This window comes from Heloderma suspectum, chromosome 13 (assembly GCF_057233095.1).
Source record: "Heloderma suspectum isolate Gila_16-S chromosome 13, 16-S_ref, whole genome shotgun sequence".
Classification (NCBI taxonomy): domain Eukaryota; kingdom Metazoa; phylum Chordata; class Lepidosauria; order Squamata; family Helodermatidae; genus Heloderma; species Heloderma suspectum.
The window spans coordinates 3,847,253-3,873,679 of record NC_139470.1 but is presented as its reverse complement, the minus strand read 5'-3'; the positions used below and the strand labels follow the sequence as shown (position 1 = coordinate 3,873,679).

The 26,427-nt window shown below is 49.3% G+C and overlaps 1 protein-coding gene across 7 annotated transcripts in view; it reads right to left on the bottom strand.

The window, feature by feature from the left end:
- The window catches only part of HECTD4 (HECT domain E3 ubiquitin protein ligase 4), a 114,920-nt gene continuing 88,493 nt past the window's right edge, over positions 1-26,427 (bottom strand). For 6 of the 7 annotated variants that reach the window (XM_084820400.1, XM_084820404.1, XM_084820402.1 and 3 more), the window contains exons 50-76: positions 25,471-25,708; positions 24,399-24,535; positions 23,236-23,362; positions 22,344-22,481; positions 21,596-21,732; positions 21,350-21,510; positions 20,370-20,551; positions 19,832-20,037; positions 18,865-18,995; positions 18,454-18,659; positions 17,863-18,042; positions 15,930-17,233; positions 14,829-15,036; positions 14,013-14,236; positions 13,015-13,166; positions 11,359-11,465; positions 10,860-10,983; positions 10,455-10,645; positions 10,152-10,298; positions 9,650-9,769; positions 9,339-9,494; positions 8,452-8,555; positions 7,969-8,190; positions 5,899-6,065; positions 5,370-5,565; positions 4,690-4,912; positions 1-3,558 (exon numbers count right to left, since the gene is read on the bottom strand). In XM_084820400.1, coding sequence (XP_084676526.1) covers positions 3,422-3,558; positions 4,690-4,912; positions 5,370-5,565; positions 5,899-6,065; positions 7,969-8,190; positions 8,452-8,555; positions 9,339-9,494; positions 9,650-9,769; positions 10,152-10,298; positions 10,455-10,645; positions 10,860-10,983; positions 11,359-11,465; positions 13,015-13,166; positions 14,013-14,236; positions 14,829-15,036; positions 15,930-17,233; positions 17,863-18,042; positions 18,454-18,659; positions 18,865-18,995; positions 19,832-20,037; positions 20,370-20,551; positions 21,350-21,510; positions 21,596-21,732; positions 22,344-22,481; positions 23,236-23,362; positions 24,399-24,535; positions 25,471-25,708 — 5,625 coding nt within the window. In that variant the 3' untranslated portion in view covers positions 1-3,421. The remainder of the gene's footprint in view (positions 3,559-4,689; positions 4,913-5,369; positions 5,566-5,898; positions 6,066-7,968; positions 8,191-8,451; positions 8,556-9,338; positions 9,495-9,649; positions 9,770-10,151; positions 10,299-10,454; positions 10,646-10,859; positions 10,984-11,358; positions 11,466-13,014; positions 13,167-14,012; positions 14,237-14,828; positions 15,037-15,929; positions 17,234-17,862; positions 18,043-18,453; positions 18,660-18,864; positions 18,996-19,831; positions 20,038-20,369; positions 20,552-21,349; positions 21,511-21,595; positions 21,733-22,343; positions 22,482-23,235; positions 23,363-24,398; positions 24,536-25,470; positions 25,709-26,427) is intronic. The other variant, XM_084820401.1, reaches the window with a different exon arrangement.

Genomic DNA, 26,427 nt, shown 5'->3' with positions numbered 1-26,427 from the left:
GGTGCCTGCATTCGCTCTCTGCAGCATTTCATGAATTTCTTTACTCAGCTGCATAAGATGCCATGGGGGTCAGCTCATGCCCTCCAAGGTGCTGAGAGCAAATGAGTCATGCTGTCAGAGCCAGGCTGCACAGGTCTGGGTGGAGGGTTCTGCCTGGGTCCTAAGACAGCAATTCCATTTGAGACAGTTCCGAACTATGGTGGCCTGGGCCACCACAAAGACCTACAAATATTTCTGCATACCTGGGAGGTTCTTGGGTGGTCCTTGCTGCTACATGGACAAGCGCTAGCCTACCCAAGTTTAGCACTGGAGGAGACAGTGGTGATTCTCACCTCCTGGAGCCCTGGCTCCGAGTTTGCCATAGGCTGGGCCCCTTTAGAGTATCTAGTTCCACATGATTCCCAGTGCACGGTGACTGTCAACACACAGCTGAGGAATAGGATCAGGCTGAAGCCTCTATTACTCAGTCACATGCCCTAGCCCCAGCTGTCAAGACCAGACACACAAAGCAGGTTTAAGGACACTTCCACCAAAAGTAAGCATTTATTAAATACAAGAAAAGCCAAAGAGTTCTTAAAAACAAGTGGCAACCAACTTCGCAGTGTTATTTCCAAGGGCAAAGCACTATGGTGGGTTTACAGAAGGAAGCTAAGGTTGTATTTTTTGATATAGTTAAGAAGGGATAACAGTTCTAAGGAGAGACCTTTGTGGCAGAATCGAGATGTGGAAAGCAGAGAGAATAAATTAACAAAATAATGGCAAACAAAACACACTTTTGTCAGCTTGGCAGCTGATCTCCCTTGGGCAGGAGAAACTTTTGAGTCCCTCCTGCATGAGGGAAATAGCAGCCCTTGGCTCACTTGTCCCTTTTGTACAAAATATTTACACGTTTGCTGTAAGTAAATACAAATTAAAAAGTACAGTGCATCAAACCTACCCCAAAGTGAGCTGGAGAGCAGGCAGCCCACGATTCTTCATCGCATGGAGTTTTGACTTCCGTAGGTGAATACAGCTTGAAGTTACAGGGGTTTCTCTGATTCCAGGCCAAGTATTAAGGAGCACGTGCAAGTAGGAAGAATTCCCTTTAGCCTGGATGTCTGATATCTGACCAAGAGCACTTGAACGCATTAACAGTGTGCAATAAATACCAAAACGGGCGCTTGACGTAAGCGTCAACCCAATCGCCTTCACATCCATATTCTCTGCTGGCTTTACATTCGGAATGAATAATCAAAAGAAAGAAAACTTAAAGCCCAGTCTACGTAGCAAGAGAGCCTCTTACTCCAGACTATAGGCAGTGTTCAGACTGAACAAGACCTGACTTGATTCAGGAAATCCAGGCCAAATTCTTTGCAACTTGCTGAGGTTTACCTAGCAGCAGCATCCTTCTCTTGCCCCTGCCTGCTCTTCCAAAGGAATCCACCATGCAGATGAAGGGCATAAGATCTGGACACAAAATGTTCCCATAAAGAAGCTCCATTTACACTGGGTGGGGTGTAAACACCATGGAGGACAATTCATTTTGTTAAATGCAACCACAAATAATTGGAATAAATATACACCAAGTCACTTTACAGCACACACGCTTCTGAGCCCAGGTGTGGATAGTCCCGACGCACCTACATCCTCTAGGAGCGAGCAGCAGGAGCGGCAGCAGCAGCAACAGCTTCCTCCTATTCGCAGCTGGCGGTGTGGCAACAGAGAGGCCTGTGAGGTATATGACTGAACGAGAAGTCCCCTTAAGAGAAAACCAGGCGATCCCCCCTGCAAACCAGTCAGATCTCTGTAAAGCGAGGCTGTTAGCTTAGCACAGCCCAGAACGTCCTTTGTGGATGGAACGAAGTCAGTTCATGCCCCCTTATTCCACCTGGGTCTGTTTCTCTTGGGTGCTTGTAAACTCGCCGTGCGACTTTTGTCTTTAGTCTGAATGCATCCTGCCCACTTTGGCCAGAAAATGGGCAAGACTCAGGAGTTAGAAGTGATGCCTAAGCAGGTGTAAGTTTTTCATCTCCTCTGACAATGGAACCTGGATCCTTTACACGCCAACAGCTAACTCTAAAAACAGTCACACTCATCTCACTCACTCCCCCAAGCTCCATCCACGCATCATGCAACCCGAATAATTACCAGTATTCACAGTAATGTACAATAAATACAGCTCTTCCATTGCTACAGACAAGCAAAACTATTTGGAATCTTGTCTCCCAGCTGCCTTAGATTACAGCTTGTAAAGATGCACGTGAGGTTTCTGCAGGGCAGAGAACAAGCTTGGAGCTAAGTGCTGGCACTTAGATAGCACCAAGCCAAGCAGGGAGGCCCTTCAGAGAGTCTGGGGTTGGAGGACTGCCCCAAAACTGCTTGATCCAGCAACATGACCTTCATTTGATGCTTGCAACACTCTTCACATTAGTCAAGGGGAAAAAATGTGCATGCCTGATGTGCCTTGCTGATGCAGAATGCATCTCACAAGGGACACAGGCACGATCCAACAATTGCTTGTTCTGTAGCTCCCTTTGGTTTCAGTGGGGAAGCTTCCCCACCAGTTTCCACAGACACCCAACTGAAACAAAAGGAAGGCCATGAAAGAGGAAGGCCAAGTTGATCCTGCCTGCAGTTTTACTGAGGAAGAGTAAAATGTGCTCTCGGAAGTCAGGCAGTTTTCACATTTCCTCCCCTCTTTTCTGGATGCAACATTTTAACGATAACCTCTGGTCATTTCTGAGTACAAAAACTTGGCAGTGTTTCCACTGGAGACCTGAGAGGGAGGTCTGTTTGAGTTTAAGCCAATTAACTAGGCAGATCTGAAAGAAGGATTCATGCTTGTGGTGCGACAGAACCCCCAGACAAGCGTACCATTAAAGTTTCGGCCCTGTGGAACTGTGAATTGATAGCGTCCTTGTCACCAATTTTGTATGTGTGGAATGCTGTGAAGTTACCACTCACCCCTCCCATGGCAGAAAGCAAGAGCTGTCAATACTTGTCCCAGTGAGAGTTACATTGTGTTAGTGGTGACAGAACACAGACGGCTCCAGTAGTTGCAGCTGGTCCATTTTTTGCACTCAGAGACGGCAGCAGGGAGAACACCACCTTGAAAGCCTCATCATTACATTCCTGTTCAGCGATTAGCACTCTTCTAATTATGAAAGAAATGTAAAGATCTCGAGGTTTGTGAACTTCAGTCTGTGTACTAAACTCATCCTATAAATATTTCACAAACAAGGCAGCAAAGACAACCCATCCACCACAATAGTCTACGAATATGAAACGGAAGTCTTCCGGCAACCACTGCTGCAAAAGCAAAGGTTTGGAGGAAAGGGTCGGCTCTCAGCTCTGGCCTCGTTGTCACCGGGAGGCGTCCAGCTGAGCAGGGGCCTCTCCAAAGGGCCTCCCCGAGGAGTCCGTTGCCTTGAAGTGGAGTGGCTCAGCCGCTGAGAGGGTCCTCGCGGTAGTGGATGGCATACCGGAGCTTGTCCAGCATTGTCTCTAGGGAGGAGTACTGTGGGAGTTTGATCATGAACATGCAGGTCTCAACACGAATGTAGCGTGAGTCTGGGGAGCCTGTGAAGAACCACAGAAAAGGAGAGAGACTTACTCTGCCCTGTAGACGAGAGCGTTGTTGTTTCTTAGTGGCCCTCAGTGCCTTGAGAATGCGATTCTTACTTCTGCCTTCCAGACCTCTCGTTGTTTGATGTCAACCAGGCTCCCATTTTAAAGGGCAACAGCTATTCAAGATCAAGGCAGCTGACTCAAACCTCTCAGAAATGGAAACCACCCAAAACGGACTAGGAAGGCTGGGTTAGGGCTCCTTGGGCAGAGCAGGCATGTCCTCTGATATATAAACGATACGTCAGCTCCTGAACATAAGAAGGACCTATCTAGGGCGGTAGTCTGTTGCCCCAGTGACCAACCAGCTGCCTGTGGGAAGCCTGCAAGCAGGACATCAGTGTGACAGCACCTTGCCCCTTGTGTTCCCCAACAGCTGATGTACAGAGGCATATTATCTTTTTATATATCTATTATATTTCTTAGATGCCTCTCTCAAAAAAAGACTCAAATCAACTTCCAACAAAATTAAAACATGCCAACTTTAAAACAGCTAAAACTATTATCCATTAAAATACCACTACCCCATAAAGCAACTTAAACGTCAGTGACAACCATAAACATTTCAACTGGTGCATTGAACAGCCCATCAAATGCCTGGGACGCACCTCTGGCACTGGGGTAACATGCAGCCATCATGACTAGCCACCACTGGCAGCCTATGATGGAGAAGAACATCGTATGACACTCTGAAAGAGAGCCGGTGCCGGAATTCGTTCTCTTCTCCTGCCAAGCCCTGCCCCCTCTGTCTTTTGTATCAGCTGTCTTGGACTGTAAGCCTTTATTTCAAATTGTAAACTGCCTTCAGACTTCTGCAGGAAGGGCGCAGACATAGCAAGTAAGCAAAGGAGAGCCAACAAAAGTCAAGCAGGAATTATGTCCCACTGGTTGTAACTGCTTTGAAAGTCAAAGTGATGTTAGGAAAAATAACTGTTGGCTGCACCGCACTTTGGAATAATGTCCCCTAATTTGTTCACTCACCCATTAGTTTGGCAAGATGCCTAAAATATTCTCTCCTCCTTAAAATAAGCAAATAAAGGCTGCTTCTGCCACCTGGGCTTTCCAGAGCCCAGGGGGTCACTTTACCTGCAGTACCATCTGGGGGTGCAATTTTCATGGGGTACGGCGGGACGTGTGCTGTGTCTGGCCCGCCGTCTTTGCAGGGGCAGGTGAAGGGGATGCGCTCCTGGTTGCAGGCAAACTTGATGAACTTGCAGAGCTCCTCCTGCGTGAACATCTCTAATGCACCCCAGAAAAACTCAATGTGCTGGTCGGTCTCCATCAGTCCCACTTGGTACATAGTGTGTGCCTGCCACAGCGGAAGACAGAGAGAGGAGGAGGGAGGGAGGGAGGGAGGGAGGGAGGGAGGGAGGAAAGAAGGCCACGGTTACATCACTTTTTCTTACACTAAACAACAATGCCCAGAAGGCTCCAAACCTTATCAGATTTTCTTTCTCGCCAAGCTTCGGGGTTTATTTCAGTTTTCTCCCCTGCTGCTGCACGTTATGTCTTAGCTGGCTCTAATTTCAATCAAGAAAAGTCTCCATGCCCTGTTGAGATGCTCAAGGCAGCCCTGGGGGATGTGGGGAGAAAGGAGAACAGCAACCGGTGCTCCTAAGTGCATAAAGCATGGGTGTTCTCAGAGGCTCCCCTCATTTGGGCAGATGCTGCTGCTTTCATGCATCCAGCGCTTTGGGGCAACATCAAGGTTGTGGAAGGCCTGGCAGGACGCGCTCTGCTCTGCAGTTTGGGCAGCACCAGCATACCTTGAGGAACTCCAGGTTGATGTAGGGGAGCCCACAAGTCCTCAGCTCCATCTCCAGGGGTGTCAGCATGGTCAGAAGCTGCAGGGGGATAATGGAGCCCAGGCCGGCCCTCACGGCCATCACACTTTCTGGTGTCTGCAGCTCCCGTACCCTCAGGTTCCGGATGGCTGAGGCGTAGACGTCCTTGTTCTCCCACCTGGAGGAAAAGAAAGAGACATCCAGAGACCTGGGATGAGGCTTGGCCTCTGTTCTGCAGGCCGTGGCAGCAAGCTCCTGGCTCCTTTTCCATCCCCAAGTCCCACTGAACGCTGACACCAGCTGCTCAACCCTCATGCCTGTTTGAAAATCGCTGTTTCAAACAGCCTTGGTATTCTGTGCTTGGGGCTTCCATACAACTTGCCACCCTGCCCGAGCACAGCAATTGCACAGCTTCACAGTCTTCAGAACTGAATGGCTTTTGAAAAACGTGTACTCTCCCTTGGATGCTTTTGGCTTCCTGCACCCAAACCCCCTCGGCTCTGCTACTCACGCGACCGGGATGTGCCTGCCTCTGGCGCACAGCTCCACTTCTTCTCCTGTCATTGTCAGGTATGTGAACTTGCAGCTGGGCTTGCTGGGACAGTCAGGGCTTTCCATGGCGAGGTGCTGGGAAGCGATTTCGGCACACAGGGCCTCCAGCTCTGCCTCGTCGTTGAGCTAGGGCGACATTGGAGGGGAAGGTGGTAGCACTGGCCTGGCTGGCCCTCCAGCAGGCCAGGAAGGACAGCTGATGGCAAAGGCCGCAGCGCAGAGCCCCACCTGCCCTGCAGCACACAGCTGGTGCTGCAGCGTGGATGGGGCTCCCTGGGTCACGGAAATGGAGGGGGCGGATCCCTATTACACAGGATCAGGCGCAAGCTGCTGGATAAGGAGAAGGACAGCAGCCAGGCACAGCGGAAGGCCAGCTGACCTGAGGTCCCTGAACAAGTACTGTGCAGGTGGGAGAAGCGCCAGGGCATTGGGAAGACTGGACCGTTCCTTAAAATCCTAGCTGTGTACAAAAGGGGCCAATTTCTAGTGTTTTTGTGCATGTACTGGTTGTTCTGTGTGCAAACACCCCCCACCAGGAGGGCACCTAGAGGCGCAGGGCCTTGAGCAACAGTCAAAAGGGCTCTGGCCCTGTGCGCATCATCAGCATCACCAAGGGCGCGAGGAACAGCACCTCAGGGAGCTGCATGGGAAGAGACGCAAAGGGACACCGGGGGGAGGAGACTCGGGAAGCGGACTAGCAGGGGAGCCTTGCCCCTCGGGAGCAGCCCCTGCACAGCCTCGGAGCCAGAAGGGGCGACGGCGCGCCGCCCCCTTTCGAAAAGGGCCGTTGCCAGGAACACGCAGCAGCCTCCCCGGTGCTCCTTCAGGGGTACAGAGATGCCGTCCTGCCATCCTTGCCGTAGCCTATTATGCCGGCTGGACATGGAGCAGACCTGACGTGTATTTAGAAGCCACCGATTCGCTTCGAGACTGCTCTGTATTAGGAATGCGCGTGCGCTCTATAAATAAAATGATGTCATTTGGGATGTGCTCCTCTATGGCTGAGTCAGCACCATGACACAGCACTCTGCCTAAATCATGTCTGCAGAGGCAGCTAGAAAAAGCCAGATCCTTCTGGGAATGTAGCCAAATGGAATAGTCCTGAGTAATAACCCAGCATGGTAGTTATTGGGGGCTCCCGAGAGGGAGCAGCAAAACAGCTGGCTAAATCCAAACGGAACCTCTGACAGCACAGTTCTCTGGACCCGTGTCCCACCGATCCTGGATGAATTCTTGCCAAAGTTCCATTGCTTTCAAGGAGGTTTTTTTTGCAGACATTCCTGGCAGACTGTGCCTTAAAGATTGGGAATTCTTTTCTGCCTACTTGATAAGCATATTGTTACATGTACATGTGTAATATATTTGGAAAAATGTCTGAGTCATCTTTCCAACCCATTAAGGCATTCAAAGTGATGTAAAACAATCACTAAAGTATCAAATCACAATTTTGAAATGATAAAAAACAAATCAACAGGAAAAAGGGGCCAATTTCTAGTGTTTTTGTGCATGTACTGGTTGTTCTGGGCATTCAGAGGTCTTGAGATTTAAAGTCATGTCTGCGGATTTAAAGAAGGGCAAACTTAGGTGGCTAATTCAAAAGTGCTTTTCCTCACTCTGGAACTTTGCTGATCTTGCATTTTCTGATACTGTTTATAACTAGAAATGTGTAGGAAACCCTGGTTGTTCTGTATTCCCCACCACTTAATTTAAAAACAGTTTTTTTTAAAGGAAACATTCTAGGTCAGGAAAGCTCAAAAAACTCTTAAGAGGACATTGAACATTTCTAGCCTCTCTTCTGTGCACCTCCTGACTCTCAACCTGCAATGTGATCCACGCCGGTTTCTCTAGGATGCCACTGAAGCAGATTGTGAGTCAGGGAAAGAAATGAGGCCTTTAATAACACTCCATCCAGTATAGACCTTGGCTGAAAAGAATGGACACCTTTTTAGCTATCTGTTGTCCACTAGCAGCTTCTAGGGTGACTGAAAGTAAGATTGGGGAAGGGGAGACGGCATCACTAAAGACTTACATTTTCAATTTTTTTGACATAGTTGTAGGTCAGTATGTCAGCCTCCTGGAGGTCAACATCTGGATCCAGTGGTTCTCCCACTAAGGTCTTCCAGAAGGAGGGCAGGAGATCCAGGGGCAGCGGGACGTCCGCCCGAATGGCGATCCCCAGAAGCTGCCCAAAGAAGTGCAGCAGCTGCTCCTCCCCGTAGCTGATGGGGCTGGGGGTCAGGATATACTTGCCCTGAGGAGGAGGAGGAACAGTGTTAGACCAAGAAGCAGAACCTGCCCAGGAATTGTTTGTTCATTTACTGTCGGTTACACTTGCATCGTTCAAACAAATGCTGCTCAAGGCAGTTCAAGAAAGTGTTTTAATGACCCTGTACAGCAACAAAGTGAATGCTGCCTCCCTGGGCCAGCAAGTGAGAGCACCAATCAGCTGTCGCTCCACAATGGCGACGTTGAGCAAAGCCGCTCTCTGTTCTCCCGTGTTGGCACAGCGTACCTTGTTCTTATTGACGGCTGAGCTGGGACACAACAAGAGGAGGGACAGCAATGAACTCTGGAGTTCTTTGCAGACCTGCCACAGGAAGTGGCGGAAAGAACCACCTGGAAGAAAGAGGGAGGGTCTTTTCAGAGCCGCATGACTAGCCAGTCCCAGCGCTCTTCACAACAAGTGATCCTTCCCCTTTATTCACTAATGTGGGGTGAGGGAAGGGGGAAACAGCCCTCCGGAAGGCAGGTCTTTCAACCAGCCAACTCAACTCAATTCAAGTTGTATTGCTGGAGCCATTTGTTAGCCCAGTGGTGGGCTTCATGCAGTCTCCCTGGCTGGTTTTGTGGCCCTACTAACCCGCTACCAGATCTGCGCAGCAGAGGGGAAAAAACACCTATTTCCCTTTAAAACAAGGCATGCAGGGAGCGCACACCTTGTTTTAAAGGAAAAACGTACTTCGGAAGCGTCCAAGGAGGGCAATTCTGTTTTAAAACTAGGCAGAGTTGAACACCATGAGCCCAACATCTTTCACACAGTGGCTATTGTGGTTAACAGGGAGAAAAACTGCAAGGCACTTTAGGGTGCAATCCTATGCATTTTAGACAGAAAAAAGTCCTACAACCCCCAGCAGTCCCCAGCCAGCATGGACATTTTCTGTCTAAGCATGTACAGGATTGTGCCTTTATAGGCTCAAAAGGACATAAGACGTGAACAATGGCACATTCGGGGAGGGTAGCACTTGGGGTGGGAGGTATGCCCTGCCACACTGAAATGGCATAGGCTGAATTGCCTGCGAAACTTTTCCTGCCAGCTGTTCCGAGCACCATTCAGTTGCCCAAATGGCTGCTGAGAGTCAAATCTCTGGTAGTGAGGGGTGAAAAGTCAAAGCCACTTACTTGTGCCATGGACCTCCTCGCCTGTAAAGCGAATGTTGAAGGCGTAAGTGGGGTCCCCTCCGCTGGCCAACTTCACACAGAGCTGCGAGGATGGGACGCAAGCCAGCTGCCGGGCAGCCTGGCAGAAGTACGAGTTTTCTGAAGAGCGGATCTCTCCTGTTTGAGAGCAGGGAGAGGAAAGAAAAAGAACGCTGAGGCTTGAGCAGGCAGGAAGTTTAATTCCCTCAGCTCTGAAATCATGACTCCTTCCTCCCCAGCCCAGTCAGTCACCAAACATTTCCTGAAGTAATAGCAAGGGAGGACCACAGTACCTCCAACTATTTCAAGTGGGTCCAGGGTGATCTCTGGGGCTGCGTGATCAGCAGTTCTTTGCACAGTGGCATTCAGCACTCTGTTCATGACAGTCACTTTTGTGTCATAAAAGATGAACCCTAAATACAAAGACACAACATGCTGTGTTAGAGCAGTTCGTCCTGAAGAAACAGCCTTTGTTTAGACAAAGCGGTAGCAGGGTAATCCAGAGTATTCCTGAAACAAGCTTCCTAGGACAACGGATTCCCTCTTCATTTCTTGGTGAGGTTAAGGATTTCTTCTATGATTTAAACACTGTTTCTGCCTCATTTCCTGTGGTCTCATTTTTCACCCATTAGGAGAAAAAGGAGACAACCCTGTTTTTCCCCACTTCTTTTTCCCACAAGGTAGGGCATTGCTACGGCTTCCTCAATAAGGAAGGCAAATTTTTGGTCCCTTCCAAAAACGAGCTGCTTTTCCTTTAAGGGCCATTTTGCCACATAGCCCCTGCCGAACGCTGACCTTTGGCCTCCTGCAGGAGTGCTGCAATGCTACTGGTGTACACTTCAGTCTGCCGGAGCTCCACCAGAGGTAGGAAGAATGTCTCTAAAGTGGTGTTGAGGGACTGAAGCAGCGCAAAGCGCAGGCGGAGGCTTTCGATGGGCACATCTGCAATGGGAGAGAGACATCAGGGACTGAGAAGCAGCAGGGCACCGCATTCCCCTCTGGGCCACCAAAGTCCTCCTCAGCACAGATGCTCCCAGAGGCGATCCGACATCCCCTATCCGGAAGGAGGCCACCCCCAGCTCACAACCTCACACGTACGCAGCAGGCAGGAGACCCGTGGGTCAGCCGTGTCGGCAGGGTCCAAGTACACTTCGTGCGGGTGCAGCCGGGCCGGCGTGATGGCCAGATGGCGGCAGAGGCGGTTCACGTACTGGACCAGGGCCACGTCCATGTCCAAGGACCACTTGCGGGAGGCTTTCTGCGCGTGTCGGGCATCGATGCAGGCGCACCTGGGGGAGCGGGAGAGGGGGTGACCTGGAGAGCAGCACGCGTGCAAGCCTTTGAATGGCTGCACTGGGGCAGCGGTTTGCAGCGGGAGGCTTGCAAAACTAGCCCACCACTGGGGCAGCTGCTAGAGGAGTGTCGTTCAGTTCCCCCCTTGCAAAAAGGGAGAGAGAGCGATAGAGAGCGCACACATGAGTGTGCGTGGGGAGCCATTCTTACCTTTCAAAGTGAAGGTCGTAACCGCAGGACAAAATGGCTCGCCACACACTACGGATGTCCTGTTTTGCCCGATCGATGACGAATCTGTGAAATCCATCCAGCGTCAGATACTTCTCTTCAGGAACTGAAATGATTATCCCCCCAAAATATCTGATGAGTTGTATGAACACAGGGCAAGCTTCCTCCCTTGCTGCCCTGATAGTTCATATTTCCTTCCTTCCAGTCTTAAAAATGTACACAGCCTAGTCTGGATTTTTATTCATTCCTTTTAAAATCAAATCCCCCCTCCTCCTATTCTAGCTCTCCACAGGGGCTTATGTGAGATTTTAAAATATGCCAAGAAATAATGTCAAGGCAGTTAAAGCCCCCCGACGGCAATCCACTATATGCTGCAGAGGCGAATGCAAGCCAGAAGGCTTGCTGGAGCTCCTGAGGTGAGAAGTTCTACACCAAGGGCATTTTTCCACAAGTCTGGAAGAGAAAACATGTAGCTACCCACCCTCCTGTTTCTTTGTGGGAGACTTGTCGGGGTCTTTGTCCTCAGGCTTGTTTTTCTCTGGGGATTTAGGCTTCACCGTCGGCTTCTTCTCACTCAAAGCTGTCCTGCTAACATAGAGAAAAGCTTCACGTCAGATGATGCATTTGTTTTCAGAACATCCCAATATTTCAAAACTTCTTTTGAATCCTTGGAAGTGCCCAGCATGTGCATTACAGATCACAGTTCCCATGTACTTATTCTAGGGTAGCCCCACCAGAGTTAGTGGGGCAACACTTGTAGACATGAAAGGGGCCAGAGCAAAAGCCTCCTCGAAGCCACAACCTTTGACTCCAAAACCTCATTCCCTGTGGATTGAGCCCATTGCTCCGTATGGTGGAAAACACTCTGGACACACCCAAGAGACCTCTCATGCAGCTGGCCAGGAGATGCAGGAGAGAAACCAACCTCTCAGATGGAAAAATTGGATTCCAAGGCTTCTAAAGCAGGACCTGGGATCTGACACCAGCAAATCCTGTTACTGTTCTCTAGTATGCTCTCTATATTTCCATCTATCTCTTTAGCAACATATAAGAAAAGTGGCTGAGAGATTGCCTTTTTTTTTTTTTAAAGCAGGAGAGTGCTTTGAGATGGAGAGCTCCCAGCGCTAGCAATGAGAAGGCACCAAGCAAGTGTTCCATCTTTTTCTCCTTGATGGATTTTCTGCGATATGGAAAAGACAGAAGTGGTAAGGAAACATGGGAGGATTATGCGTAGAAGACGATGACGTCTGGACCCCATAAAATTCCCTGAATGAGGCAGGGTGATGGTACCACAAAAGCCTGGTCTGAAAGCACCCGGAGGCACAAGAATAAGTAACTCCTTTTTTTTTTAAACGTGTCTAGCCCCTAACAGAAGGAAAAAGAAGCAATGGTGAGTCAACCAAAGTATGCAGATGAATGTCCTTAAATTATGTATCATCAATGGAGAATCCAGTTTTTCTAGGCAGAGAATACAGGTTGAGCGTTCTAAGCACAGGGCACGCATGGCCCTAAATGTCCCACTTGAAGTGATCCATACGAAGCAGGCTTTCACTGAGTCGGACCACCGGGGTCCAGCTAGTCCGGCACTGTCTATCCGGACGGGCAGCAGCTCTCTGAGGCCTCCATGCCCTTTTGCTTGCCAGGCATTACCTCCGCCACCCAGAGCAACACAAAGGAGCAGCGCAAGGACTGAGCGCTGCCCCGAAGTGTGTGCCCGCCCGCTAGGCAGCGCAGAGGCGACCCGCGTGCTCATTCCAAGCAGTGGAGGCTGGTGGCTCCGACAGCGGTGGGGAGGTGCATCCGCTCCAGATTTCAGCCAGAACCAGCCAGAACTCTGAAGGAGCCATCCAAGGTGTCACCACCCCACAGACATCAGAGCCACCCACCTCCACTGATTCCAAGGTGTGTCTGGCCAAATCCAAATGGAAATCTTGGCTCAGGTCAGTCCCCCAAACCACCCAGACAGCAAGACCAGGGCGGCTGGGGGCACCTGGCTTTAACGGCCTGTTTCCTGGGACACTTCCAGGGGAGCGTGACGTGGCAAACCAGGAGTGCAGGAAGCTGCACCCCTCACAGTTTGAACGGCGACTGCCTGCGACGAGCCTGCGGCAGACCCAGAAAGGCAAGACCCTCTCACCTGACGCTGTTGAGCGCAGCCTTCTCCTTGGCAGGGGGCTTCGTGACGGGCCGCTTGCTGCTCACGACTTTTACTGGGTGCTGCTCTTTGCCAGCCTTGCTGTACTTGCTCTTGTCAAACTTTGGCTTAGGAGCCCCGTATTTCCTCAGGATCTTCAAAGCACAGAAAGAAAGAACGGTGAGGTCTTGGACTTAGGACTAAGGGTGCTTCCAGATGAGGCTGTTATCGCGCAATCACCCTGCCTCATTCACAGAATTTAAATGAGGGGTCCAGACATCGTCGTCGTCTTCCACTTGTAAGAAAAAAGAAGATGGAAGCAGCAATGGGAAAACAGGGGAGGATGACAAGCAGGTGACAACATCCTGTGGACCCCTGCCCAATGTGTGTGAACAAGCCCAGGCAATTCCACAGTAAATGCTCATCTGGAGCAGCCCCAGTTGCTGTAAAGACAGCAGGACCAGGACCGGAACCAGGTGGCATCTCCTCCAGGAGAAACGTAACATTTCGCACTGACGGACCTGGCCCTGCCTGTGGCACAAGGAGGAGAAGTGACCCCTCTCAGCCAGGATCGTGTCCTTCACCAAGGCAGGAGGCCATGCTTCTGCGGGGGCCGCCCTTGCCTCCGCGTAAGAGGGAGCGCCGGCCTGGCCAGAGCAATGGACTTGGGTGGGGTTTGAATCCCCACTCAGACCACAAAGCACAATGAGCAACTCTGGGCCAGCCCCTTTCTTTTAGCCTAACCTACCTTACAAGGTTGTTGCGAGGGCCGATGTACACTACCCTGAACATCTTGGATGAAGGACGGGATATAAATGTAAGTACTAATAAGAGGGAATAGCCAGTGGAATTCCGCTCTAAAGGGGTGGGGGTTCATGTTACAAAACCTAAAACAAGCACTGGCAAGTAACTTACAGGCCGCAGAACCTGCCTTTCTCCAGGGCAGTCCTGTCACTCTTTTAAGCCCAGAGAAGGAGAGCAAGAGAACATTTCATGCCAACCTGGGTGAGCTGATCCTCAAGAACCTTCTTTGGGGGACGAACGTTGGTGAAGAAGGTGTGCAGCAGGTTCCCGGGAGTCTGGGCATTGATCTGCTCTTTGCTCAGGTAAATCTCAGCCACTTTGGTGGGTTTTGCCGGCGTCAAACTCAGCATTTGCTCGGAATGGAGGCAGCTTTTAAATATTTCAGTGAGGACGTCGCGAGCACCTGGCACAAGTTTGTCTCCTGAGGCAAGTGAAAAGGGTAAGAATGGCAACAGGATTGCTAAAAAGAAAAGTCAGCTCTAAACAGTTTCCTTCTAATTTATCCCACACTTGGAACCCTTTGTTTTAAACTGGAGGTGAACGCAACTAAGAGTGGGTGCTTCCAGACAAGGCTTTTGCTGTGAAATCACCCTGCCTCGCTCCTGGAATTTTAGGAGCCAGGTGGGAGAGACATCTCCCATTTGTAACCCTCCTGTGTTTTCCCACCACTTCTCTCCTTTTTCTTACTGCAGAAAATCCATCAAGGAAGGCAAGGCAGGATAGCTGCACAATGTCTTTGGATTGGAGCCCCCTTGTTTGGAAGCATCCCAATGTTTAATTCATTCACCACTTTTTTTTCATTGTTGTCCTTTGAGAAAGGATATGGCATTGCTATCAGCCTGCTGTGAAGTCGACTCACTTCGCAACAGCAGCAAAACCCATCAGGATCTTCTCTTGCACGCACCCCCATGAAAGGAAGTTTGCTCTGTCTGTATCAGACCTGTGTGCATGCACAATCCCTCTCTCACACACAGTGTGTGCAGGCTACTTGCTAAATGTGAAAGCACACCCACCTTTGATAGTTTTGTCATTGAAATAATCTTCAAGTGCTGGACTTCCTTGTGTATCGAACAAGCTCTGATTCACAGTTGAGACAGTTAAAATCTCCTCTGTGGACATTTCCATGAGTTCATCTTCCCCGTCCAGACTCGACAAACCAATCAGATCGCTGCTGTTGAATAAGCTGGCTCGGATTTTCTCTATCTTGGCCCGGGACCTTATCTTTGTTTAAAAAAACCCAACACACATTTAGGTGTGATTTTGAAGGTAAGCACATTCTTTGTCAATCAGTGGTTAGCATTTCTTTTGCTCCTATGATGCTGAATTCCTGACCCACTTGGCATATACACCCTTTTCTCCCACCCCCTTCTGACCTCCCTATCTACCTAATTTGCCTCTTCCAAATCCAAATTCTGAAAAGAAAACTCGAGATGAAGAACCCTGAATATCACGCAAGCAACCTTAAAATTGCTGCATCATCACAATGAATTTTATGCTACGTATCAATATAGTAGCATCGTATGTTTAGAAGAATACTTTATCTGACCTTCTGGGCGAATTGCTGTGTAAATCTGCTGCATGAAACACAGCAAAAAGTCTTCTGGCACCATAAAGGCTAACTAAGTCCGAGCTTCCTTTTATAAGGTGAAAGTTTATAAAGACTCGTGTAGCTGACAACGTAGGCTCTTACCTGATCTCAGGATGCAAGAAATTAGTATTTTAAGAGGTGCCACAAGCCTCATTTTCTAATGTCTTGTCTGACATACCTGCGAAGTCTCAGGTCAACAGCAACAAACAGACCATCATCTAGTTCAGACTCCCGCTCCAGAGAGGGATGTATTCCTCCCTCCCCTTCCCACTGCACTGGTCCATCTAGATAACTGCTTAAGACAGCTTATTGTCCCCAGTATAAGGCAGCAGGCAGATGCACCACAGCATCAGGGAGATTTACCCATAACCTTTAATTCAAGCTGTCTCGAGCACGTGCTTGTCAGCTCTCTGTTTAGAGCCATCGAGCTTCCATTTCTGAAAACACCCTTTTAAAAAAAAGCACCTATGTACCTATGTTCCACCTGTCTAATCCAGACAAACCCCTTTCTCCAGAGCGCCGTTACCTCCACCACTGCGAAGCCCTTGATGGGCCGCGAGGGGACTGGCTGGCTGTCCAGCGACGTCACAGTGTACATCGACCCGACGTCCGAGACTGAGGCTGTCTCCACGTTGTCCAGCTGCTCCCCAAGGCTTCCCAGGCTGCCCAGACTCCCAGTGCTGCAGAGCGAAAGGTCTAAACTCTCCTGGCTGGAAACCACATGTGGCTCCAGCAGAGCGGGTGGGATGGCCGTCTCCAAGCCACCTTGGAACTGGTCTACAGAGATGTCGCTAATAGTGCGGGAGATGCCCTGCGAGCTGCAGAGGGAGGCCTGGCTGGTGGAAGCAGAAGCGCTGACGCTCATGGCGGGCGTGGCGCTGCTGGAGCTGCTGATGTCCAAGCTGTCCACGCTGCTGGAGACCACGGGCTTGTCCAGCTCCGTCCTCCCATCCCCTCCCTCCGCTTTGTCCTTGGCTTTCTTAGGGCCCTCCTCCTGCACCGGGATGTAGATCTCGTCTTTGAAGACGCCACCGTGGGCGTTGCAGGCTTTGCGGATGGCGATCCTCACAATGCCTTCCTCCAGGTGGGTGGGGATCCCAGAAATCACCAACAAGCGGCTGTGTGCTGTCGCCCCAACCAAGGCCTGGCAAGCGTCTGCCACTGCATCGTTGGTCACACCCAGCCCCTGGGGGTCCTTCTTAGTCAGGTGTCGGAGAATGATGAGCAAGGTGAGCGCCCGGTGGAACCACAACATGTCCTCTGGTTTGCTCCCACCGATGCTCAGCAGGGTGGTGTCCGTATCGGCAGCTCGAGACGAAGTCTGTTTCCCCGAAGCTGATGTCTTCTCCCGCTTCATTTTCACCTTCTTCCTCTTCGACAGGAGGCTCGGGCTCTGGGGTGTCTGTCCAGGAGAAGAAGAGGAGGAGGAGGAAGAGTCACTTAGATTTGGGCCGCTTGTCGATGACATCACGTTGGCTGTGATGCTCATGTTGATTGGCAAAGTCACTTCCGCCACGGCCAGGCAGACCTCCATTAGAGCGTGGAAATAGGTGGAAAATCTCCCCTGGTCCACTCCTCCCACTCCAGACCCGCCACAGGCATTTCCAGACACCCAGTTCTGGGTTTCTTCATCATACAGCTTGTGCAGTTCTGACTGGAGGGCCATCAGCATGGCCAGGCAAGGGTTCAGCTGGAGGGCGATGGAGGAAGACAACCCCGTTGGATTCCTCTTCTGCTCTAAGCCGTGGGTTTTGCGAAGGAGTTCAGCCAGGAGATGGAACAGCAGCTCCTTCACACAGGCCGCCATGTTGGTTGTCCACAGAAAGTTCCCTAGAAATATCGAAACAGAACGGCTGCAGTCAAGTCTTTTAAAAAATGTTCTACTGGAGTGATGGACTTTACAGCAGAACCTGAATCCGTTCAGCAGTGGATGCAGAGTTCAGCTGCCTAGACAGCATACAGCCCAATCCTAGAAGCACGGAGGCTGGGAAAACAACACTCTCTCCTTAGCTAGTGGGCCAGACAGCATTCAGCTCCATCCCACAGGCATTAAGAAAACCCCCATGGTCCTTATCGAAGCCAGGGAAAAGCAGGACCGCTCCTGGGCCTCTGTGGTGCCCAAAGGAAGCCACGTTAGGGGTCATGACTGGGGCTGTGCCTCCCCCACCCAGAGCTTCGGAGGCCCCTTGCATGATGCAGGCCTCCTGGACGGCAGGGGCTGGGTCTCTCCACCAGCGCAACGGGATGCCCAGTCTTCTCACCAGAACTGGGACCCTGATGCCGAAATCCCACATCCTGCTTGTTCCCCTTAATGCAGGTGGTGCTTTTGCTTCTTTCAGAGCAGCTCATGGCACTGGGGCTGCTCAGATGCCACAGCTGCCTGTGGTGCATCATATCCCAGCAGATGCGGTTTCCCCATTCCTGGTCGTGAAGCCTGCGACAAGGCACTCCACTCTCACCTAGAATTTCCACCACTTGCAAGAGCACGGAGGCGGGGATCGTTTCCAGCTCCTCTTCAGATCTCCCGTCACAGTCCTCCAGTTTCCAGGTCAGCAGCTGCTCTGCGAATGCCATGGCCAGCGGGAATTCCAGGGGCAGGGAATGCAGGATGAGCACAGCTCCAGGAGGGGGCGACACACCTTGAACGAGAGCCACGGAAATGGAGTCGCTGCTACAGCTTGCTTCCAGCAATGGCGCGATATTATTAGGAAGGAGACAGACTCGGAGCCAAAGCATTTGGAAAAGAAAGCAAAGGGTTTAAAGCATTCCCCAACCCCCTTTGGTTTCCCCATCTCAAAATCCCTGAGCCAGGCATACCCCTGGAATTCTCAGAAGACAGGATCTAAGGGGTGGGACTTTCCCTCATTTACACCATTACTAGAAAGATCCTCCGAACGTTTAAGATACCCTCGCTGGTATCTGAGCCCCTGAATCAGCCTTCCCCAGCACACCTGGACAGCTCCGGGTTGGGGAAGGCTGCCCTGGCCAACACAGCCTAAAGGCACGTTCAAGGTGTGCTCCCGAAATCTGACTCAGGCCTTAGGCCTTACCCAGTTTGATGTGGATCTTGTCCGTAGAGATGATGACCGAAGGATACTGGTTGGTTGTGGGGGGTGGGGTCAGGCCTGTGTTGGCCGGAGAAGCGTCCCGCGGGTAGCACACCGCTTCAACGAGGTTCAGCTGCCCATTCCTCTTCACTTTGTGACCAAGACCATAAACCAGAATCCGGGCCCAGGGGGCCTTGTACAGTGAGGAGCTAGAAAAGAAACGGAATCGTCACTAGAAAGGAGTCTGTTGTACATTAGAATTACCACCAGCTGTGCCATCTAAAAATGTGGAAGTATTGGCTTTGGAACACACACACACACACACACACACACACACAGTGTGCACAGTATTCCTTGGGTGGGCAGGTGTGTTTTTAAACAAACCCTCACTCTCTGTTCCTCATGGTCACTCACTCTTTACGGAGTCCAGACTGGCTTTCCTTACAGGATACAATTACGAAGGCCGCACCAGGGAAATTGACATCCATATTGACTTTGGACTCGGAAATGGGGAACTCTTCAGATGGGAACTGTTCAGGAGCATTCTGAAAATGGGATTTTGAAACAGTCAAAACACCATAGTCTGGAAATGCAGCCATTTCTTCTAACGTTCTGAGCTGATACCTCAAAAACAAAACACATTTCAGTGCATCACAAATAGTGGGCTAGGCTAACACGGAACTGATGTGGGGAGTTCCTGTACGCCACAAACATCTGGGGATTACAAGATGCTAAGATATGATGAACAGGTGGCTCCCTCTCAAGAGCTTTTCAGCGGCTGCTCATGCATATGCGCAAGGCTTGGAGGGGATCAGGCAAAAGCCAGAAAGAACAACTTTGCCAGGGACTCCGGAAGCACACAGGAAGCAGGGTGGTGCCAACCGGAGCGCTCCTGGTGCTGCCAGTTTGAAGGCCTTGTGCAGCTATCCTGACTTTTCTTTAACGGATTTTCCACAGTAAGGAAACAAAGACAGATGCAGCAGTGGGAAAATACAAGAGGGCGTCAAGTGGAAGCCATCAACGTCTGGGTCCTCTGTAAACTTCCACAAATGAGGCAAGGTGATAGCGCAATAAACGCCTTGTCTGGAAGCACCCATTTTGTGCCTTTTCTTTAAAAAATGGAGATGATTTTCTGTTGTACAGGGGCTAGAAGTGGCTGCTTTCCTGTCCAGCACCTATTTTCTCTCTTGGGCAAGGGAGGGAGCTCTTCGCACTTTGGTCTGCTTCAGAGCTTTCTCTGATCCACTATAAACAAAACAAGTAATTGACACTGTAACAACAAAAGGACATTTTTGCCAGGAAAGAGAGGCCTAAATGACTTTGAGAATGCTGTTTTTATCATGAGACCAACATAATCAGAATGTGAATCTTTTTTACTTGCCTGCAGGAAGGAACAGATCTGTTTGGTCAGATCAAGCAGGCTGTCCTCTCCCTGATGGAGAGTACGAGTGATGGCAACCGTGAGCCACTCCTGCACGGTTTGGGAGCTGCCCTGGTAGAAGAGGTCTGTGGCAGAACAGTTCTGGGAATGGATGCAGTGCTGCAGGGACTGGGCCAGCAGGATGGAGCTGGAACTGATGGTTCCATCTGTCAAGATAAAAGAAGAAAAAAAACCACGGTTATCTCTGAATGCCCATTTTCTCTTTCCATTCCAGTTGAACCTGGTCCCATGTTCATTGCTAAAGCCCAACAGTTACAAAGATGGCTTCATTAATCTTTACAAACCATCCAGAGAGCTTTGGCTATTGGGTGGTATAGAAATGTAATGTACAAATGAAAAGGAAATTAAACAAACACACAAATACGTGTACATACACACACAGACACGTACGCTCACTCACACTCATTTATGGATATGGCTAAGCCAACTCTGTATTAAGAGTGCTTGAAGAGATTTGTTTTTAGAAGAGCCGTTTTACCAGGAAGAGGTGGTGCAAGAAGCTGATTGGACAGCAGCTGGAGGTGTTCCAGAGTGATGTCCCGGATGGCAGGGATGTGAAACAGACGAGTAAACATGTGAGGAGACTTAGGGGCAAAGATATTGAGCAGAGCCATGCGGCAGTACAGCCTAGCGAGTGCAGCTTCACATCGTAAAAGTTCTCTGCCAAAGGAGAGATAAAGGAAGTACATATTTCAAGGCACTTAACAGACAAAATCTGTACATACAGAGTATTTGGTCTCATCCAACAGTTCAAGTTTATTTATCTTAAACCATAACACCATTCAGGATTATAAAGATACATTAAACAGATAACAGCTCCAGTATCTGGTAGAGATCTAGCTTAGCTCAGAATGGAACACCCAGTGTAGACATCGCCTACACTGCCGGTACCACATATAGAACACTACAAATTACAAGGAATATTGTATACTATCCAGGAGCAACTTCTCACTCAACAAGAGGCATGCACACCAACAAGGATAGCTGAAAATAATTAATACCAATAATAAATGCATTCAAAGGGTGAGTTTGTATGATTAATACTTTGCCTTTCTGTGGTTGATTACCTGGATTCAGCTAAGCAAGCCTCCTCTTAAGGATGCTTAAAAATATTGGAACTTTTCCTCCTTCCATCAACTGCATTCTAAAGATACTGTGTTGTCATGCTTATATTCTGGCATTAGGTGCTGCCACAGCACCGTTTGCTTCTGCATACACCAAGACAGCAAACAGCTCTGCGGCAGCACTACAGACAGAACACGGCATTCACTCTTTCAGCAAAGGCATCCTGTGAAAAACAGCTGTTACTTTTCTTACTGAAAGTAGGGAAGGGAAAACCACTCCTGTTGAGTGGAACCAGATTACAGTTATCAGGAGGGGCCTACAACGTGCAGGTGGAGGCAAAGAGAAGGACAGTTAAGTGCACCTGGATTGCCCACTGATTTCTTCTCCATTTACCTGTGAATTTGGATGTTTGAATTGTCTAGAGAAACCAGCCCATTTGTTGCAGTCCTCCTATAGCCTGCAGGTGGTCGTTCGAGCATATCGATGGGGTACCAGTATCTTACCAAGACCCCTTCGCTCCTGAGGTAAGTCTCCACCTGGACAAGCTCATTCACCTGAAATGACAAATCCCCTTTGTGACAGACTGCAGCCACGATGCCACAGGCATTCCCTCCAGATTTAAAGGGAGCTTCAACTTGCCGAATCAACGTCTAGAACGACGCCATGGAGCCCAAATGTCTTCAGCATGCCACGGATCGCAAACTTCGGCAGGGCTGTTCCTATGGCATTGGTGGCCACGTTGTTACTGTCTGGGCAGCGGGTGACGACGGTGAGACCTGGAGCCAGCAGAAAGGTGGTCTTCACGTTGTGATTTCAGGCAAGAAATAGCTGGGCTTTCTCAAGAAGCAGCCCCACCTCTGACCACAACTGCTAGTAAGCTTGGCCTACGTGAGCCATCCCAGGTTAAAAAAGTGTGAACAGTCCGGCACCCATGCCCTTTCCCATCTGTGGCCTGCTGCTTGTGGTCATCCTCAGTGACTTGGCCCCAGCTGCCATGTTTCCTTGCCATATTGCGCTTGTTGGGCAACAGCATGAGATGAGGGGAGATGAGTGACGAGAGGCAGGGACTCTGGCTTAGCTTAGAGGGAAAACAATGGCGGAGGCTTAACACCTTTTGTTCTGATCGTCGATCTACACTTCCACGTTCAGCACTTCATGTCTGCAACCTCAAAGTGGTGGCTTTTGTGTAGGAACGTGCTACGCACACACACACAAAGACACACTGTCTAAGCAGGGTTTCACCTGCTTCTCAGAGGCAGTTAGTCTGTTCCATTTGAAGTCACCCAGTGGGAAGTCATGAATCCACCCTTAATCTAACCCAAGGAGAAGTGAAAGCCAAAGATCACCCCCTGAGCCCAACATCCCAAAACCGTGGCGAGAGACGTACCTTTCCGAACTTTATCAATGGTAAACTTATTGGCTTCGTCTTTGATATCCTCAATTGTGGGAAGATACAGGTCTCGAGGAATACCCCCATTTTCTTCATAGAGAAATTCTACTGTTTGCCGGGCTATATCAACCATGCCTGAAACAAAGATCAACAGTTAATTAAGGAAGCCTATGGTTACTTACATTCTTTCCATCTGAATAACTGGGGGTAAGACTTCTCAGAAAATGGCTGAATGACTTGGTAACTACAGCCCAAAATTTCTGGTAGACATGCAAAACCTTTCATGGGTATCTATGCCCTGATTCACACCCATGGTTTATTTAAAACACGGTTTCTTGCCCTACCCAGGGTTTGTATGGCAGACGATCTAACAAACCATGCTTTGTTTTCTCAGTCCCTAGGCTGTTGGTTTCCCTCCTCCGCCTGCTCCCTCCCTGTATCCCAAATGCCTTTGCAGCACTGCAGTACTGTCATGTAAAGACAGTGGGGTTTTTTACCACTCTTTCCTACTGCCTCTGTAGCCTGGCGAAACAATTCATGAACAGCCCACGATTCTGAATTCGCATGTATTTATTTATTTATACTACGACCCATGATTTTAACAACCCAGAGTTCACAGCCCAACGATCCATGGGTTCTCTTCATTGGTTGTAACAACCTGTAGTTAACCCATAGTTCTGGATTTGCATATAATGACAAACCATGATTCAACAATCCATGGTTAATTAAACCATGGCTTGTCGTTGGATGTGAACCAGGTCAATGCCTGTATCTCAAGAACACATGAAAACAGGTACACATAGAAGAGCAAAGGTTTCTCAGTCTAGGAATTAACAGGCAGGGTCTACAAATTGTTGTTAAGTCACAATAGTATTTCCAGAAGGCATACCCAGTTGTAAAGCTCCTTTAATTTGATCCAAGCCAGACTTCCGCTCTGCTTCGTTGCGGAATCGTCTTCTAATTGTAGGGAACACTTTGGTCTCCCAGGCTTTAACTAGCAAGGCATAGTGATCCTCCTAAAAAGTGAAGCCAAACATTTTTATGTCAGATCTAGGATGACCTATAGTCCTGCTAACTAGGTTGCATGTACCCTGAAAAGCAGTCACTCTGCAGAAGTCTTTAACAGAGACAAAGATCTTCTAAATGTAAGACATATAATTTAACCCTGAGCCATAGCCCCCACCTCAGCACCACCCATACACAGCTCACTTATACGCTGAAAATTAGAAATCTAAGAAAATTCAAGTTCTTCATTCAACAAGTTGTACAGACTGCAACATGGTAAACTGGAATATCTATATCCAAGTTCTTATCCAGCACTGTGGGCACCCTGGAAAGATGGATGAGGGCTCTAAGAGAAGAACTCTGCAGGTCTGCAGAAGGAATGTTAGGTGCTTATTGTGATATGTTCATTTTCTGCAGGGAATGGAGGACACCCTATCCAAGGATGAGCTTGTCCCCTGTAGGAAAAGCACAGAGTTTTGGAGAGGGGGGAAGGCGTCTGTAAGAAGGTTAAAAAGAAAGAAAGAAAGAAAGAAAGAAAGAAAGGAAGGAAGGAAGGAAGGAAGGAAGGAAGGAAGGAAGGAAGGAAGGAAGGGAGTGCTAACTGCAATTGAGGAGCTGAGGGAATCCAGTTAGTGCAATCCCTGGCAGCTACACTGATGGTAATCCAGGAAGGGCATCGGGGACAGAAACCAGGCGGAGGGGGTGCTCTGACAACCTTTTTCTCCCAACCTAACTATCATAGGTTTCAGCATGATTCAAGAAAAACGTGCACATCTGATGGTACTATATTCAGTCCAGTTTGACTTTAGGTGGGATTTTGAGCTTCTGTGAAAGAGAGGCACATACAGCAATAAAGGCAGTGGGGGATGCATGGATTCAGACACACTGCTTGACAGGCCTGTGGAAAGACCAGCTGTAGAAGCGCTGTCTTTCAGCCCAGGTATCAATATACCCAATTCCTTGGTGGACTGCATGGAACAGCCCTGGCAAGCGAGTGGGACTGGATGTGCACAGGAGCTCCAGCAGGGAGTGCCTCGCGATGCTCACCCGCGGGATGTCGTCATCATCGTCGTCATCGCTTTCATCATCTGCAATGGGAGGGGGGTGCGGCTCCGGGCCCGACGTGATGAAGTTCTCATAGCTGAGTTCCATCTTGTAATGGCAAGAGGTGTCACTGTCATATTCTGGAACCAAGCCAAAAATAGAGGGTTGGGGAGGAACCTGCATTTGAACGCAATTTGATTCTATTCACTAGGATGTCCTCCTGACAGTGCCACCGCTGCCTGGAGTTCCATATGTGGCAGCCCAAGAGAGGGTGGTCTCAGTTCAGGCACCTCAACTGTGGAGCTCCTTCCACCCCTCATGTATGGTTGGTGCTGAGCCTTATGGGCTTCTTGTTCAGCCAGAACTTTGACTGAATTTGTTTTGCTGCATTGCGTAAACTCTTATTTATATGTGTTACTGTTCTCTCCTGTTTGAGTTTTTTTGGATGAGATGGCTAGATAGCATCACCGATGCAATGAATATGAACTTGCGCACACTCCGGGAGAGAGCGGAGGACAGGAAGGCCTGGCGTGCTATGGTCTTGGGGTCACCAAGAGTCGGACACGACTGAACAACTGAACAACAACAATGATTTTATTGTGTTTTATTAGCTGTATCCCACTATAGGATTATTTTATAATGAAAAGCGGGCAATAAATGTCATAAAGAAACACATAATAACATGCTGAGAGGTAAACCGCCCTGCCCAACATTCTTTTGAGAGGCTGCAAAAATGGTCCTGAACATATGAACCTGCCCCACATGGAGTGAGGCTAATTGGCTCAACCATCCTAGGATTGCCTACTCCACCTGGCTGTAGCTCTGCCGGGTTTCAGGCAGAAAAAGGCCTGTGGCAATCCTCCAACCTGAGCTCCTTTAACTGCAGATGCTGGGGACTAAAGATGGGACCTTCTGCATGCAAAGCTGGTACTCTACGACTGAGCTATGGCTGCTCCCTGCTGGCCAAGAAGGAAGGATCATTTGGCCTGGCAATGGTCTAACCAAGTGATACCTGGTTGGACCCATCAGTGGGGGATGGAAGCGGCCTTGGGGGAAGGGTCTTAGGAACACTTACGCTGCTGAGCTGTGGCCACAGCGGCGATCCTGCAAGGAGGCCCATGAGTCCCAGGGTCAGAGGCGGTGCTGGTGCCAGCGTCATTATCGCTATCGGAAGCCATGGCAAAAGGCAACACTTCGAAGTTGGCACTGATTTCTTCCGCGAGGTCGACGCAGAGGTCAGCAGCATTCCGGTGAGCTTGGCCTTCTGCGTAGGCAAACTGGCGGGACCCAAAATTTGCTCTGACTTTGGTGTTCTAGAAGGACGCAGGAACAAAACAAAAGGGGTCACCTTGTGCACCATTACAGCTTTATGCTCTTTGCTGCACTCCACTAGAAAGGGGATGTGCTCTGTTCAGCTTCATAAATACTTTTCAGAATGATGTTTTTTGCTGCCTGATAAACCATGGAACGTATTTTTAAAAGAATGGTATTCTTTTTATCATAGTGCAGTTACTGTCAGTAAGGAAAATTTACATTAGAAAAACGGAAAGTGCCAAGTATCAACAAAAAAGTTACTCCACTGTGCAATGAATAATGTATCTATTTATTAAAGTTATTTTTAGCCTGATTTTCAGTCCTGTCAGATTCCCAAAACAGAACGCCATTAAGATTAAAACAATAGAAACAGAAGGACAGAGACACACAATGAAACCATGAGCTGGCATTAAGCCAACCAACCAAAACACCAGTCAGAAAAGGGCCTAAGATAGGAAGGTCTTAAAAGCCAGTTTAAAAAGGGCAAGCTGGGAAGCTAATGCCTTAATTTTCTCTATGGAACAAATGTATCAATACATACAATACCGGGAGTTTAAAATGTCCTCAGCTGAGAGGTGTTTGGGCCCCCCAAGTGTACCTTGGAACCTTCCAGCTCTCACCCTTGGTGTGCGTGGGCTGAAATGATTACACAATAGAGAGAGGGAAAGGCACTCTGCACAAATACAGAGGTACCCTCCATAACAGCTGCTTCACCTGT